Source organism: Pleurodeles waltl, chromosome 6, assembly GCF_031143425.1.
Source record: "Pleurodeles waltl isolate 20211129_DDA chromosome 6, aPleWal1.hap1.20221129, whole genome shotgun sequence".
NCBI classification, from domain to species: Eukaryota; Metazoa; Chordata; class Amphibia; order Caudata; family Salamandridae; genus Pleurodeles; species Pleurodeles waltl.
In genome coordinates, this window is record NC_090445.1 from 1,201,881,064 (window position 1) to 1,201,895,144 (window position 14,081).

General features: G+C 46.7%; 1 protein-coding gene across 4 annotated transcripts in view; it reads left to right on the forward strand.

The window, feature by feature from the left end:
- The window catches only part of CCAR1 (cell division cycle and apoptosis regulator 1), a 1,667,827-nt gene extending 1,661,018 nt beyond the window's left edge, over positions 1–6,809 (forward strand). For 3 of the 4 annotated variants that reach the window (XM_069240501.1, XM_069240500.1, XM_069240503.1), the window contains one exon: positions 6,085–6,807. In XM_069240501.1, coding sequence (XP_069096602.1) covers positions 6,085–6,147 — 63 coding nt within the window. In that variant the 3' untranslated portion in view covers positions 6,148–6,807. Of the gene's footprint in view, positions 1–6,084 lie in introns of all 4 variants that reach the window. The other variant, XM_069240502.1, reaches the window with a different exon arrangement.
- Positions 6,810–14,081: the final 7,272 nt, after the last annotated feature.

Genomic DNA, 14,081 nt, shown 5'->3' on the forward strand with positions numbered 1-14,081 from the left:
ATGGGTAATTTGAGCAACCTCTAAAAGGGAACGCACAACTTCATGGAGCAAAAAGCTCCCCCTAAATTGCTTTCCCACAAATCCTCTAACCTTCGGTAGTGCTGAATTCCCAGATATTTAAATGTTTGCGGAGCCTAACCCAGTTCTAGGAGGATATCTGGTGGCCACGGGATATCAGTTGCAACTGGGAATAGACATATTTTTGCCCGGTTGACTCTTGGGCCTGAAAGGGTGCCAAATTCGTCCAGCAGCTGTACCTTATGCCTAGCATCTGTGGCCCCATTTCTTAAATAGAGCAGGAGGTTGTTTGTGTACAATGATACTATATGTTTGTGGCCATCCACTGTGATACCTGAACCTCTGCCCTCCTGTCCAAGATGTTCCGCTAATGGCTCGATCACCAGGGAAAAAGGTATAAAGGCATCTCAGGTATGTCCCTCAATAGACATCATATTGCTTCAAGACTGTGCAACCTGTACGCACTCTGGCCTTTTGGGTTGAAAAATAGTTACCACACCCATCTAATCCAAATATCTCCAAGATCCAACTTGTGAATGATCTCTTCCAGAAAATCCTACCTGACTGTGTTGAGCACCTTCTGAAGGGCTACGGACATGATCATAGCGTTAGGTTTAGAGTGTGCATCTGGGTGATAAACTACATGGTACAATTGCCGTAAGTCAATAGAAGTGTTACAAGCAGGTATAAACACATTTCGATCTGTGTGGATGAACAGCTGCATGTACTGCAGCACCCGTGTCACTAATACTTTGCTCAGTTTTTTAAAGTCTATGTTAATAATGGAAAGTGGACTGAATCCTGCTGGTGTCACGTCCAGAGCCTTGGACTTGGGGAGTGGGATCACCAGTCCCTCCCTGGTTGAGGCCGGTTCTGTATGACTCAGCATACACCACCTCCAGGTTGGGTGACCGTATCTATGCATAGGCTGTATAAAATTCCACAGGTAGCCCGAGAGGCCCTTGGGTTTTGCCTGTGACCATATCTCTAATAGCACATTTAATTTCCTGGGGCGTCACCAGGCACCCCAAGCCCTCCCTCACTCTTTGAGGCACAGCCAGGCGCCTATACAGTTGAACATAATAATCCTGGAAGGCTTCATTGATAGGTTTAGGGTAATATACCGTTACACCATCTGGAGCCGGCAAGCGGGTTATAGAAGCAACCCTAGCCTCCAGCCTGATAATCATCTCCCTGCTCTCCTCTATTCGTCATAAGCCCTATTAACATATTCCTTGTAATTAAGGCAACGCAGAGGCTCCAACACCACTCTGTATTGCTCCTTCACATCCCACAGTGGCGCATGCGAGCCTGGGTCTACACTCAAATTCTTGTCTAGAGGGTGCAGAGCATCCTCTATGGTTCGTAGTTCCCTGTCCAACTCCCTTCTCATGCCCACCGACCAACCCAGGCAGTGCTTCTCAATAACACCTTGAAGGCCTCCCACCGCACCAAACAATCAGACACTGTACCTTGGTCAAGTTCAAAATACACTGCAATGATGTCCCTCAGCGAACCTCTGTAAGGGCATCCATGAGGGCTGCTGCATTCAGTTGTCACACGGGTATTTCTGGACGATCACCACGTGGCTGAAAGCTCATAAGTAAGGGGCTATGGATTGAGAATGTGCGGCCGAGATAGTCCATCTGGGTCCCAAATTGACTCAGGCAGCTCGAGCAGACATATCAATCAAGGTGATAGTACGGATGGTGTATGTGCGAGCAGTAAGAATAGTCCCCTTTAACGCTTTGTCGTGTCCTCCAGGTGTCTTCGAGCCCCCAACCCTGCAACCAATCCCCCAAGATCGCAGCCATCTTATGGGCTGTTACCCCAGGCTTCAGTGAAATTGAACGATCAAGATCCGTGTCAAGCACAATTAAAGTCTCACAAACCCCATAAATCAAGGCATCAGCATTGTAGTGACTTAGATGCGCAGAAAATAAATGCCGAAGCGAAATTTGGTCTTGGTTAGGTGTGTATGCACTCCCCATTGAAACATGTCTACCATATAATCTTCCCATGACCAGCACATATCCTCCCTCCTTGTTTATTGTGGTGTTTGTTGCATGACGGGGACCCACACCCACAGGAGAGCCACCCTGGTGTAAGCAGAGTACTCTGTCGCAAATACCTGCCCTCTCCAACGATGCTGCAGGTGCCTAACCTCCAACCCTAAAAGATGGGTTTCCTGTGACATGGCAATGAATATACCCCCCTTCACCAGACATACCTGTGTATATTGTGTAGTTGAGCCACAGACCCCATTCCTCTTATGTTCCATGTCAGAAGTGTGAAGCCTTGGCTTGTGTCAACCACCTGGCGGTTCGTCTAGCCCTCGCCCTTAAAGTGCTTCTGAGTCTTTCCCCACTGCCCCTCAGCTCCCATCTCAGCACACATCTCAATCCCCGAAACAGAGAACAAACAGGCCATCCCCAGACATCAATTCCAAAGGGCATTCAAGCAATGGCTATCCACCCAAACTGTAAGAACAACAACTGTGGTATAATCATGGCTCCACTCAGCCTCCTAAAGTGGTCTAGTGAAGTGAGGCAGGTATTCATTCAGAGATCCGCATTGCATTGGCTCCAATGTGTCTCGCCAGCCCTGAATTACATCATGCCGAGCAGTTCAAAGTCCCCACCACAAGCTATAGCGAAAAAAAAACCAGTTGAGTCTAGGTGACCAAGCTGTGTCATCTCAAACCACGCTTTTTCTCTCACAGAGGTGCCCCAGGCCCAGCCCTCCGAATTAATAGTGCATATCAGCTTGCCCCCTCATCCTTCATACATAGGGAACGAGAAAATGTGGAGGGTGCAGTCAAGGGAAAAGGCATTATTTATTACAACCTTGCAGAGTACCTTGGGTGGCAGTCCTTCAGCATTCAAAGGAGGTATGACTACTGGGAGGCCATTATTTTGCAGGGTCAAGTCTTCCAAATCTGGCTACCCAGAGCGTTGATCCGAGGATTCACTTCTGTCCAAGTCAGCAGAACTTTCCGTGATGATCACTGTTGCTGTCAGGAGTGCCACAGCCTTGTCCCTATCCCCCTGGGACCTTGTTGGTTTCTTTAGCACCTGTCGTTGGGAGGCGTGGCGGGTCCGTTTCCTTGACCTGCTGATTTCTGTGCCTGCAGCCTGTTCCACTGCCGGGCAGCCTAGAGGCTTATAGGTCTCCAGCCACCTCCTAGCTTTCACTGGGCCAGTGTGCGGTTCAATCCAGTAGTATCTTGAGTCATGCTGGGAACAATATGGAATACTGTAGTCCTTCTCGTAGTGCCCACTTCACCTCCAGGAAGGAGGGTCTTTTGGGTTGGACTGCTGCCATGTTGTCTGGAACGAGTGACACCTTACTGTTCCCCACCTGGAGAGGACCATCTGTATGCGCCCTCTGCAGCAATACGTTCCTGTCTATTTAATGCAGCTGTTTGGCCACCACCAGCCTAGGTGGACAAACTAGTGCAGGTGGGTGGGCTGGCACTCAGTGCGCCCTCTATAAAGCGAAGAAGGGGGTCAACAGCGTTGCGGCCACCTCCAAATCTCAACAAGTGCTCCAAGTAAGCTACCATATCATCGCCCCCTGTGCCTTCGGGGAGGCCCACATTGCAGATGTTATTACAGTGGTTGCACCCCTCAGCATCTTAAGAGCAGTACTCCAGGTTGTGCACTTACTCAGCCAGTTCAGTCACCTGTGATTCCAGTGACTGTTAACTTGGTCAGAGTTCATAAATGTGCGTTTCAGTCCCCTTCACCCTGTTGTTCAGTTTATGGTGGTCTGCAAACAGTAGCCCCAATTCCGTACTCACTGTGCTGATGTCACGTTGGAGGGTTTCTTTAGTGTCCCCAATTGCCTCCAAGTTTTTGTCTAGTTGCATCTGAAGGGGAGACAGTGGAGATTCCAGGTCCTCCGTGTGCAGTTCCTCACTCCGTGTGTGCTCATTTTGAGCGGCCCGAGAGTCCAGTCCTCTGGTTTATGATTTGCCCATGTTTGTGGTGTTGTGGGGTAGGAGGAGGAGTCAGGGCCCCTCGACAAAGTATCTATGCCCCAATGTGTCTGGAGTGTCTTGTCAAGCACTCCAATGCAGGGCCTCGTCCAGAAGAATGTATGTATCCTGATTCTGCACCTCACGATGCCACTCAGGAATGATTAATATTTTATTTTTGGTTCTTTTTCCCTCTTTTAGAATGGCCTCCGTTCCCCTCAACGGGCCCCACGCTGCTGCTTCGCTCCTTCCAATGCTGGTTAATCCTGTTAGTAGCCCAGCAGAGGTCTCAAAGGTGAGGGAGGAAACGGAGGAGTCTCCTCAGCCTCTGCGTCGTTGCTCCTTCCCCCTGCCTATCCTCAGGCTGTCCGCAACCCGAGCCCCTTCTAATGTGTAGCATGACATCTGGACCACTGCTATGCAGGGGCTCTTCTCTGCTGTACCACCGGACTCGCTATTGGTGTCCGAAATTGCCTCACGCCGTGGACTCTGCACATTGGGACTGGACAGAGACCCCTCAATTCCAAGGGTACTGCAGGTGTCGCTGTTCCCCTGAGAGTCAAAGCCTGAGGAATATCCTGTTAGTCCCCAGCTTCCTGCTCAATACACGCAGGCACAACTCCAGGCCCCCGCTCACAGCCAGCAGCTTCCTTGTTGTGCTTTCTCTTGGGCCTCCTCCATCATGTTCTGCACTGCTGGGCCTTCACTGCGCATCACATCATGGCTCACTCAGCGCAGACTGCCGCCTTTCTCCACCGGGGCATAATCCTCGGGAGAGCGAAGTGTAAGGGCCAACGTCACCTGGGCCCGATGGCATCCCAGGGCTGCTTGGTTATCAGGATTCTTGCCAGTAGCGCACTCAAGTATCTGTCATCTTGGCTGGCTAGCCACTCCCTCTTTTTATTTTCCCATCTTGGTTTTCTCATTGATGAATAATTATTTTATTTTATTTGAGAAGCAAAGTGCTGAAAAGATTTATTGATTTAATGTTTTCTCTGACAAAATAAATACTGACTCGCAAAAACTTTGTAGACAAGTATTAAACTTGCGGACACAGGTAAGAGCTCTGGATTATGACAAGGCCGGAATAAGATATACTCCGCACTAAGCAAGGATATTATGCTATGGGTAAGAAAGCAGGAAATTTATTTGCAGCCCATCTGAACATGAAAATAACACCAACAGGAGTTCAGTGAAAGACTTAAAGGGCCAAATAGTTTAATCCAGATTTTCACTCAGCCTTGAACAAGCAGGCCTTCACAAAGTGGCGAGACAATAGGTGTGTCATGGTAGGTTCTTGCTTCAACAATGGGCAAATTCAGTTGTTTGAGAACCTCAAACGATAATTCCACTTCCCTGAAAGTCAGTGTCTCTCCTACTAAGTAAGACACACAGGGTATTACAGCCTGACATGAAAGAAGGGGCTTCTAGATCACTTACTAGGAATAGATCAAGGACACTGACACCAAGAAATATTAAATCTCAGCTATTTACAGGCTGCTAATGGACTTTCAGAATAAAAATAAGACTCTAGTGCATAGGAGATGGAAAGAAGAAATGGGGGCCTTCACGGACGAGTGGGACAAGATATATGATAGGGTATTGTATTCTAGTGGAAACCAGCAATGCATTGTACCTCGCCAGTCACTGGTTGTATGAGAAGGTATGTGTACCATAAAACCATTAAAAAGATGTAATACTAAAAGTAAATACAAAAAGAAATACAAATCACATTCATATTAGCCTTGCATATTTACCACTGTTGGGGTTAAAGAACACAGGCATAAGACAGAAAAGTTTCAGAAGTCATATGTTGCACCTGTATTTCAACCAACAGTTGTGCAAATCAGGATAGGAGTCATAAATCTCAGACATGTGCATGCCTTAGCTTTACTATGTGTGTGAAGGGGTCTCTTAAGTCCCATTATTTGTACAATATAAAAAGGAAGAAAAATACTGAAATAAAAACGATACGAATGAATTCAGTGTTTTTCTACCATTCTAAGGAAATATGCGGGATAGAATAAAATAAATTAATTTATAAATAATACTGTTAACTTCTATATTTGTTTTTTTCCGTTTAACAGGACTCAGTGAAAGATGAAGAACCAGACCATAAGCCTGAGAAAAATGGAACGAGTCTATTGTGAATTTGGAGGACTGCTAAACGATTGGTTATATAATATTGTATAAATTGTAATGATAGTATGTTTTAAAGAGATACATGTGTGATATATAAAAATATAAATATTTGTTGGGTAAAAAAAGAGATGTACATATTTTTATGATTACCTCGGTCTGCCACCAAGATTTGTAGGATTCAATTTATTAGACACTTTTTTTGAGTTAAAGATGATTTGTGGTTACCGAATGAGTTTAGATCAACGGCTTTGTGAGTGTAAAACTTAAAATTGAGTAAACTGTATATCTAGTAACATGTACTTAATCATAGCGCTTCCTCTCTGAAATAAGTATATATTTATAAAAGTTGCAATTTTTGTTTGTGTTGCATATTAATGCATTTTTATTTACATACAAATATTAAACACAGTGCTCGATTTTGAAAGGATGTATTCTGTAAATACATCTTAAATCTGCCTTCCCAGTCTAATACAAGTTGCATGTTTGTTCCTTGGAGCTGCTCAAATATAACTTAGTGCACAGTATTTTGATGGTTTATGAAATTAACAGCAAACTTCTCAAAACAGTTGTAGCTTGGTTGAAATTTAATGAGTTTGCTTTATAGGTTTTGGTGACATCCAATAACAAATGTGCCTTTTGTATTAAAATAAATTATACTATATTTCTGTTCAAATTAGTGGCTCATCTATGTATACACTTAATGTACAATAACTAAATTCGTGATACAGACTTATAACTACAGATTCCTTACCTGTTTTGAATATTTCCAGTCGTTGTACTGCATCAGGGAACGTTAATTGCAATTCTTTTGCCCGTTAGTATGTGGCGTTGTGTGACTCCTCGGCAGGCACATCCTACCACAGATATAGCATTGGGGCCCTATATGTGCTACACCGGCATCCTGACATTTCCATCCCAACATGGATCTGGAGCATTCAAATCCTGTCACACTGAAGAGATACTTTTTCATAAAAAAATAAACCACAGTGTGCAGCATGTCACCCATTAAACAACAGGGCTCAAACCCTGTTGTGCATGTAATCTACAGATGGCGGTCACTGACACCCACGATGACTGCCTCTGTCGCCTCGGCACCAAATATGACTCTAACTCGTGCAACTGCTGTGCCAAAATGAATAGGAAGGCCATTGGAGATTGAGAGGTCAAGCTTGCTGTTGCCAAACTCAGAAACTCAAAGACACAGACTCTGTTGAAGTCGAGAGCATGTATTTGCTCTTGCTCCCAAGGTTGCTCCTGTGAACAGTTGCATTGGCTTCCTTTATCCCGCCACTCCCATCCCTTAGAATTGCACCATATAATTTGTCTCTGTGCTCGGAACCGGCACTTCCACTGGTCCCGAAGCAGCCTAATCCCATCAGACACTGATGCCACAACGGTTCTGTGAGCTGCTCCTGGACATGGATAACATTTTTAGTGCCTCACAGGGTCCCTCTGGACACATTCGGACCCCATATATCCGAGGTGGTTGTTGGTCAGGTTCCCACCAGTGGATCCTTCCCTGGCATAGATCATTCAACTCTGCTTTGACCCAAAGCCATTCCCTCTTTTAGGTCCGGCCACATGACAGTGTTCGACCCTCCCTTCGGCGCTGACTCTACTAGCTCTGAGGCTGATACCATGCCAGACGCCACCTGTGGTGCTGAGACAGACACCACTGGTAAATATCCTGACATCGCAGATCCTGGACATGGATCTGATAGTTTTTTGGTACTCCAGAATGAATCCCCCACCTAGGCCCCAGTACTGCGACCACTCAGAACCAGTCAATACACTGCATGCTGATGTTGATCAGAATGAAGCTTATACGATGATGGAAACATATTTGAAGACTATTGGAGGCCATTAATCTAAAGCACCTCCTCAGACATTCAACTGTCCTCACCAAGCCTGGCTATAGCAACAGGGGATGTTTTAGATCTCATCTTGCCAACCCCAGAGGCCAAAACTAATGTGCATATTCAAGTCCTGAGCCCTGCACGAACAAGCCACTTCTTCTGCTCTTCAATGAAGCATTGACAGATGTGCTGGTACGCACCTGAGCAAAACCAGGATCTTGCTCCCTAGTCAGAAGGCAAAGGGAAGGCAACATAGACTTAGAAAAGGGGTCACAGATTTTTCAATTCCGCATCCCACCCCGGAGAGTTTAGTAGTGCAGACATCCACCCGCTGGCTAAACTCAATTGCCTCCCAAGTACTCCCTGGGATAAAGAGTCTAAGCAAATGGAAATACTTGCAAAATGCATGTTCTCGTCTGACAGTCTTGCCTTTAGACAAGTGAATGCAGCTTGCCTCCTGTGCAGGTATTCCCACACATTGTGGGACAAAGTTTTTGCCAGCTGACTCAGATGACATCAAAGTCACATTACAGTGACTAGTCTTTGATGGTGAGGATCTGTCAAAATATGCCATAATATCTGGCAGGGACACGACGATTGTCTGGGTGTGGCAGTCTGCACCAGTGTGGTACTAAGGCACCATGCCTGGATGCGCTCCACAGGATTTTCTTCAGATGTCCAGCAGATGCTAATGGACATGCCATTCTCACCTGTTCATCGTGAAGGTGGACTTGGTCTTAAAATGTTTTAAAGAGCACAAGGCCACAGCTTTGGACAGTGTTACCAGTAGAGGCACTATTACGGGCCTCAGCATCAACAACAGCAAGCCTCCCAATCCTTTTGAGGTGGAGGCTGGAAACAGATCTAGATATGTTGCTATCACCTTTTATTTTCTGGTGCCAAAAATGAACCAAGGCCTTCATCCAACTCAAGATCTTCGCTCTAGCCCAGAATCTGCCTGTCCCGGATCAAAGAGACTGGATGGTGCTGCTCGGCTGCAGGACACCTATTTTCACATCACCATACAGCGATCCCGAAGATGCTATCTGCAGATCATTGGGTTTTTCCATCAACGTGACAAAGTCACAGTTGACTACTTCACAGCAACTCCCCTTTATTGGAACCAAAGTGGATATGGTGCTTTTCCAAGCCATCCCTCTGCCTCAATGAGTCCAATACATTTGGGCTATAATACCAGTATTTCAGCCTGCGGCCTATGTCTCAGTGAGATCGAGCCTGAGGCCTCTAGACCACCTGCATCCTGCTTGTGGACCACACCAGGTGGCACATGCAGACTCTGCAGCAGGATCTGAAGCCTCATTGGACTCGTACCAAGGCGTACTCTATCACTTTCAATCCAGGTCTCAATGAAAACTGCAAAAGTCCTGCAGTGGTGGCTGCTCAACACCATTTGGACCTGCAGCAGACCTCTCTCCCTACCCCACCCGAGATAACAGTTGTGAAGGATGCTTTGTTGCTAGGTTAGGGAGGTCATTTGGGAAAGGTGGAGATGAGAGGACTCTGATTTCCAGTGGAAGATCGCCTCCACATCAACTTGCTGAGGTTGTCACTTTGCACTGAAGATGTTTCCCCCGACCATTGGGCGGGGGCGGGGGGGGGGAGGGCAAGTACAGGTGTTTACAGACTGCCATGTGATACTGCAACAAGTAGGGCAGAGGCAGTGTCAGGTCTTGGGTCCTGTGCCTGGAGGCTCTGTGTTTCTGGAAGTGGCTGAAAGCCAAGGGCATATCCCTGATCACAAAATACCCGGAAATATTATTGTACGCCAAGGTAGATAAACTCTGCAGCCATTGTCTAGCAGGTCACAAATGGCAGTTACACTTGGAGGTGGCACAGGGCATCTTCCAGCACTGGTGAAAACCCTGGCTCAATCTATTCACCATCTCAAAGTTGTGTCAAAGCTTTTGCACATTGGATTTCCCAAAGCAGTCCTCTCTAGGAGATGTCTTTCATCCACACTATGGCTCAAGACTCCAGTATGCCTTTCTGCCACTCCCTTTCCTTCCCAGAGTATTGAAAAAGATCAGGAGAAACTGGGCCAGGTCATGCCTCTGCCTTGCACAGTACGAAGACAGTGTTGTACCCAGACTTCCAGCCATGAACGTTTGCCCTTCTATCCGCCTGCCCCTTTGGGAGAAACGTCTGTTGCAGCAGCATGGCTGGGTCTTGCCCCAAACTTGCACTAACCACATCTCCACGCTTGGAGACTGTGCAGCGATAGTTGAAAGCTTTCAATCTTCCTTCCGAAGTTGTTGGTGTCATTCTGGCGGCTAGGCATCCTTATAGCAAAACTGTATATGCAGGATGATGGAAGACTTTTGTTGCTTGGTATTCCTCCTGTCATGTTCAACCCTTGCAAGCAAGTTTATCTGACATTCTTCTGTTTTTTCCAATCTCATGTGGACTCCTTTCTAGCCCATGTACAGTTGTCCTCTCTGCCTGTTAACCAGCAAGAAGGTTTTCTCACAGTCATAACATCGGCCAGGCAAGTGACTGAACTTCAGGCATTGTGTGTGGTGTCACTATGAACTTAGTTCTTCCCAAAAAACTGCTCCTAACCGGCCTTTCGAACAAGCAACATTGCCCAAAGTAGTCACACCCTTTCACTTAAAGCAATCCATAAGGGTGTACTACTGTAGTATCTATTCACAAGGTAAGGAATCTGCAGTTAAAAATCTCTATGAGAAGGGCAATTTGCTTACTGTTGGTAATGCCTTTTTAGAGACCCTAACTGCAGATTCCTCACCTATTCACCCTCCTCCCCATCCTGTGGAATGGACTCAAACTGTTTGTTAATAAGACACCTATTGAAAACATCTGAACACTGTCACATGTTGATTTCTGTGGGATCTACATCTGTTGGCACAGGCAGAGCTCAGAAAGATACATCAAATTATGAAAGAAGTGCATATCTAGTGACCCACTGTCACCCCACAATTCATCTTCCTTCTCATTGCCAGTCCCCATTGAGGTACCAGCACCAGCTTTGGTCCCAGCCACACCTATGTGGCTCTACATGTGTTGGCAGTTCCAGCGTGAATCCACTTCAAAGCACCGTTCTTGCAGTTGTTTTGGCTGGTCACCAATAAAGGAAGTGCATGCTGCCCTGCTGTTATGGAGAAATCTCTAGAATTGCTGTTAATCAAGAACACAGCCCCCCTGCTTAACAATCAAGACATCTGTGCATTAGTCCTATAGCTCCCGCACTGAGACCAGCCTTCGTCATAGAACCCCAAGCAGGCCGAAGCCATTCTCCAATCCTGTCATCCTAGTCTATGGACAAGTCCCAGACCAAGGACAGTGCAGCACTGATGTTTTCTGGCTCAGTTTGCTTCCTCATTGCTGAGGGTGCAAAGTGTCTGAAGATAAATGTGAAGAAAATGTACCATTCCCTGGGTTCCTCATGCATACCTCTTGCTCTTGTACTGTCCTCAGGATCAGAAAAAGTTTGTTCTCTATGATGCTGTTGAACAGAAGCTTCAGGTATCCAGGGGCCTTACAACCTCGTCTCCCAACAGTTTTTGTACTAGAATATCATGGGCAAAATATTGTTAAAAAAAATATCAATGCCTAAATATCGTCTTCCAAATTATTGTGAAGATAAGTATAGGTTTACTATTCTTAACTCCACCTATTTATTATCACTTTGAAAAAAACAAAGATTATAGTGATGTTAAAGTTAGGAATTGTAATATCATCTTACTTTACTGCTCCACAGTTTGTAGAACTGGTGCCCCCACCATGTTCAGTGTTGATGTCAATTTTTCGTTCCAGATGTAATTAAGGATGATATCAATGCAGTCACTGAACTTGTCGTAAGTGATGTAATGGGTGAGCATACAAGCAGTGTTTTGTGAGGGCGCAATTTATGGTTACTTTAGGACATTAATTATAGTTACTTGGGATAACTGCCAGTTATCAGTCTTTTTGTTAGTTTAAACTGATATGTTTTAACTGACTTTTCCAACCAACAACAACGCCCCTTTACCCTTTGTTTTTTCACTGAATTTCACAAGTGTTTTTAACGTGAAGTAAGCTATCTGATGGAGACAACTAGCCGCAGATTCTTTATCTTAGAATTCTCCTTAGGCGTCAGACTGGATCCGGAAATGTTTTCCTCAGCAGTACTTCTTTGCATCAGTTGAGGGCGTTGAGCGACTCTGCAACAATGTCGTCATCAGACATGACGTCAGCGGTGTCCATATATTCCCTCCTTCGACGTACTGACGTTAGTTTCTTCTTTTTCGTGCAGCAATGTGGATCCGATGCCTCGAGTACCTCGGGTCCTTTTGGCCTTTTCTACCCGACGTCTGGTATTTAGTGTTTCTTTCTAAATATGTCATAGTGTATATGCCTTCTGGGTTTAAGCCCTGTGGATCCTGTTCCCGGCAGATGTCGTCCACGGATCCTCATTCTGTCTGTTTGTGGTGTCTGGGTTCTCATCATGAAGCCGCCGACTGCGACGCCTGCCATCGTTTGAAGCCAAAGCTTTGAGGGAGCGTCACATGAAGCTCCTCGCGGCATGTGCGGACAAGTCCTCTTCTTGCCGGTGTTGCAGTCCGTCTTCGTCTTCAGGGTTCCAGGAGCATTCCAGGAGTCGTTCTTGGATGGTTCCGTCGACCTCGGTTGGACCCTCGGCGTATCCAAGAAAGTCTTCCCAGACGCCTGCACTCTCTTTGGCCCCTCCGCCTTCACGTTCTCCTCCTGTGGAATCCATGCCTGTGTTGACCCCCTCCCAGCCCCCGTATCTCGGCCTGGGTGACTATGGACCAAATGCAACGCTATTATACGTTTCTTCATTCTATCTTTGGTCCTTCCCCTCCGTCTAGAGCGCCTTCGGGTCTTATGGAGGTGGCAAGTGTTTTGGCGGGGTCTTCGCCGGTGGTTTCCACCTTGGTGCCTGCTCACACTCTCGAATCCGACTCCGGGTTCGGATCGGCCATGGTGCACAACCTCGTGCGACATCAGTCTCCTTTGCGTGAGCCTCTTGTCCTGACGGCCATCACAGCGCCATTGGGCCAGTCGACTCTGCTTGACGTGCCTATATTGATATCTCCGGAATCGAACGAGGCGCTTCCGAGGAAGCTTCCCCCACTCGACGTCGGTTGACGTCGCCACCGACGCCGGGAGCGGCACCGGGAAATTTACATGAGGTTTCTGTGCTGGGTCCACTTCCTAAGCCTCTTGCACATCCACATACTACCCTTATGGGGCCCATTCCAGGTTCATCCTCGGATTGGGTGCCTGAGTTGGGGACTGCTAGTGGTCTAGACTCCTCCCCAGCATCTAGCCTGCTCTTGTCCCTGGATTGGTGACAGAGGCCAGCACTGTATTCGCAGATATTTTGAGGCGACTAGCTGATGTTTTGACTTTGCGTCTTCCTTTGGTGCATTTGTCTACTGATCCATTGTTCTATTTTGATCTGGATCAATTCAACACCAATCTGATTCTGCCTTTTTGCGAGGCTCTCCACGACATACGTCTGTGTGTCTGGAATCAGCCTGTCTCTGGTCCTTCGGTGGATCATTCTATTTCACACAGGCATCGGCCAGCACAAAAAGACCCCTTGTGCCTTCGCCACCACCCTACTCCTCTGGGGTTTATAACTCAAACTGCTCTAGGCATTCCTGCTCTAGAGCAGGTTCCCCCTTCTCCTCCGCATAGGGATTCTAGGCAGCTGGATGCTGCTGACAGGCATATTTTTGCCTCTTCTAGTGCCGCTCTTAGTTCCTCCAACACTTGCTGTGTATTGGCCCATTTTTCCCCATGCTTGTTGGGACTCTGTGGAACATTTACTACCATTGATTTCTGCCGATGTTCGCCCTGCTCTGACATCCTTGATCAGAGATGGTCACCAGTCTGCTCGACTTCCAATTTGAACTGTTATGGATTCTACAGATTCCGTTGGACGGATCATGGCTGTTTCTGTTACGATACATCGCAGGGCTTGGTTGGTGGCTTCCAACTTTTCCTCTCCACTGCGAGATGCTCTACTTGATATACCATTGGATGGTAAGTCGCTTTTTCAGGCGTACGCAGATTCTGCCTTGCGTCGTTTCCGTGAT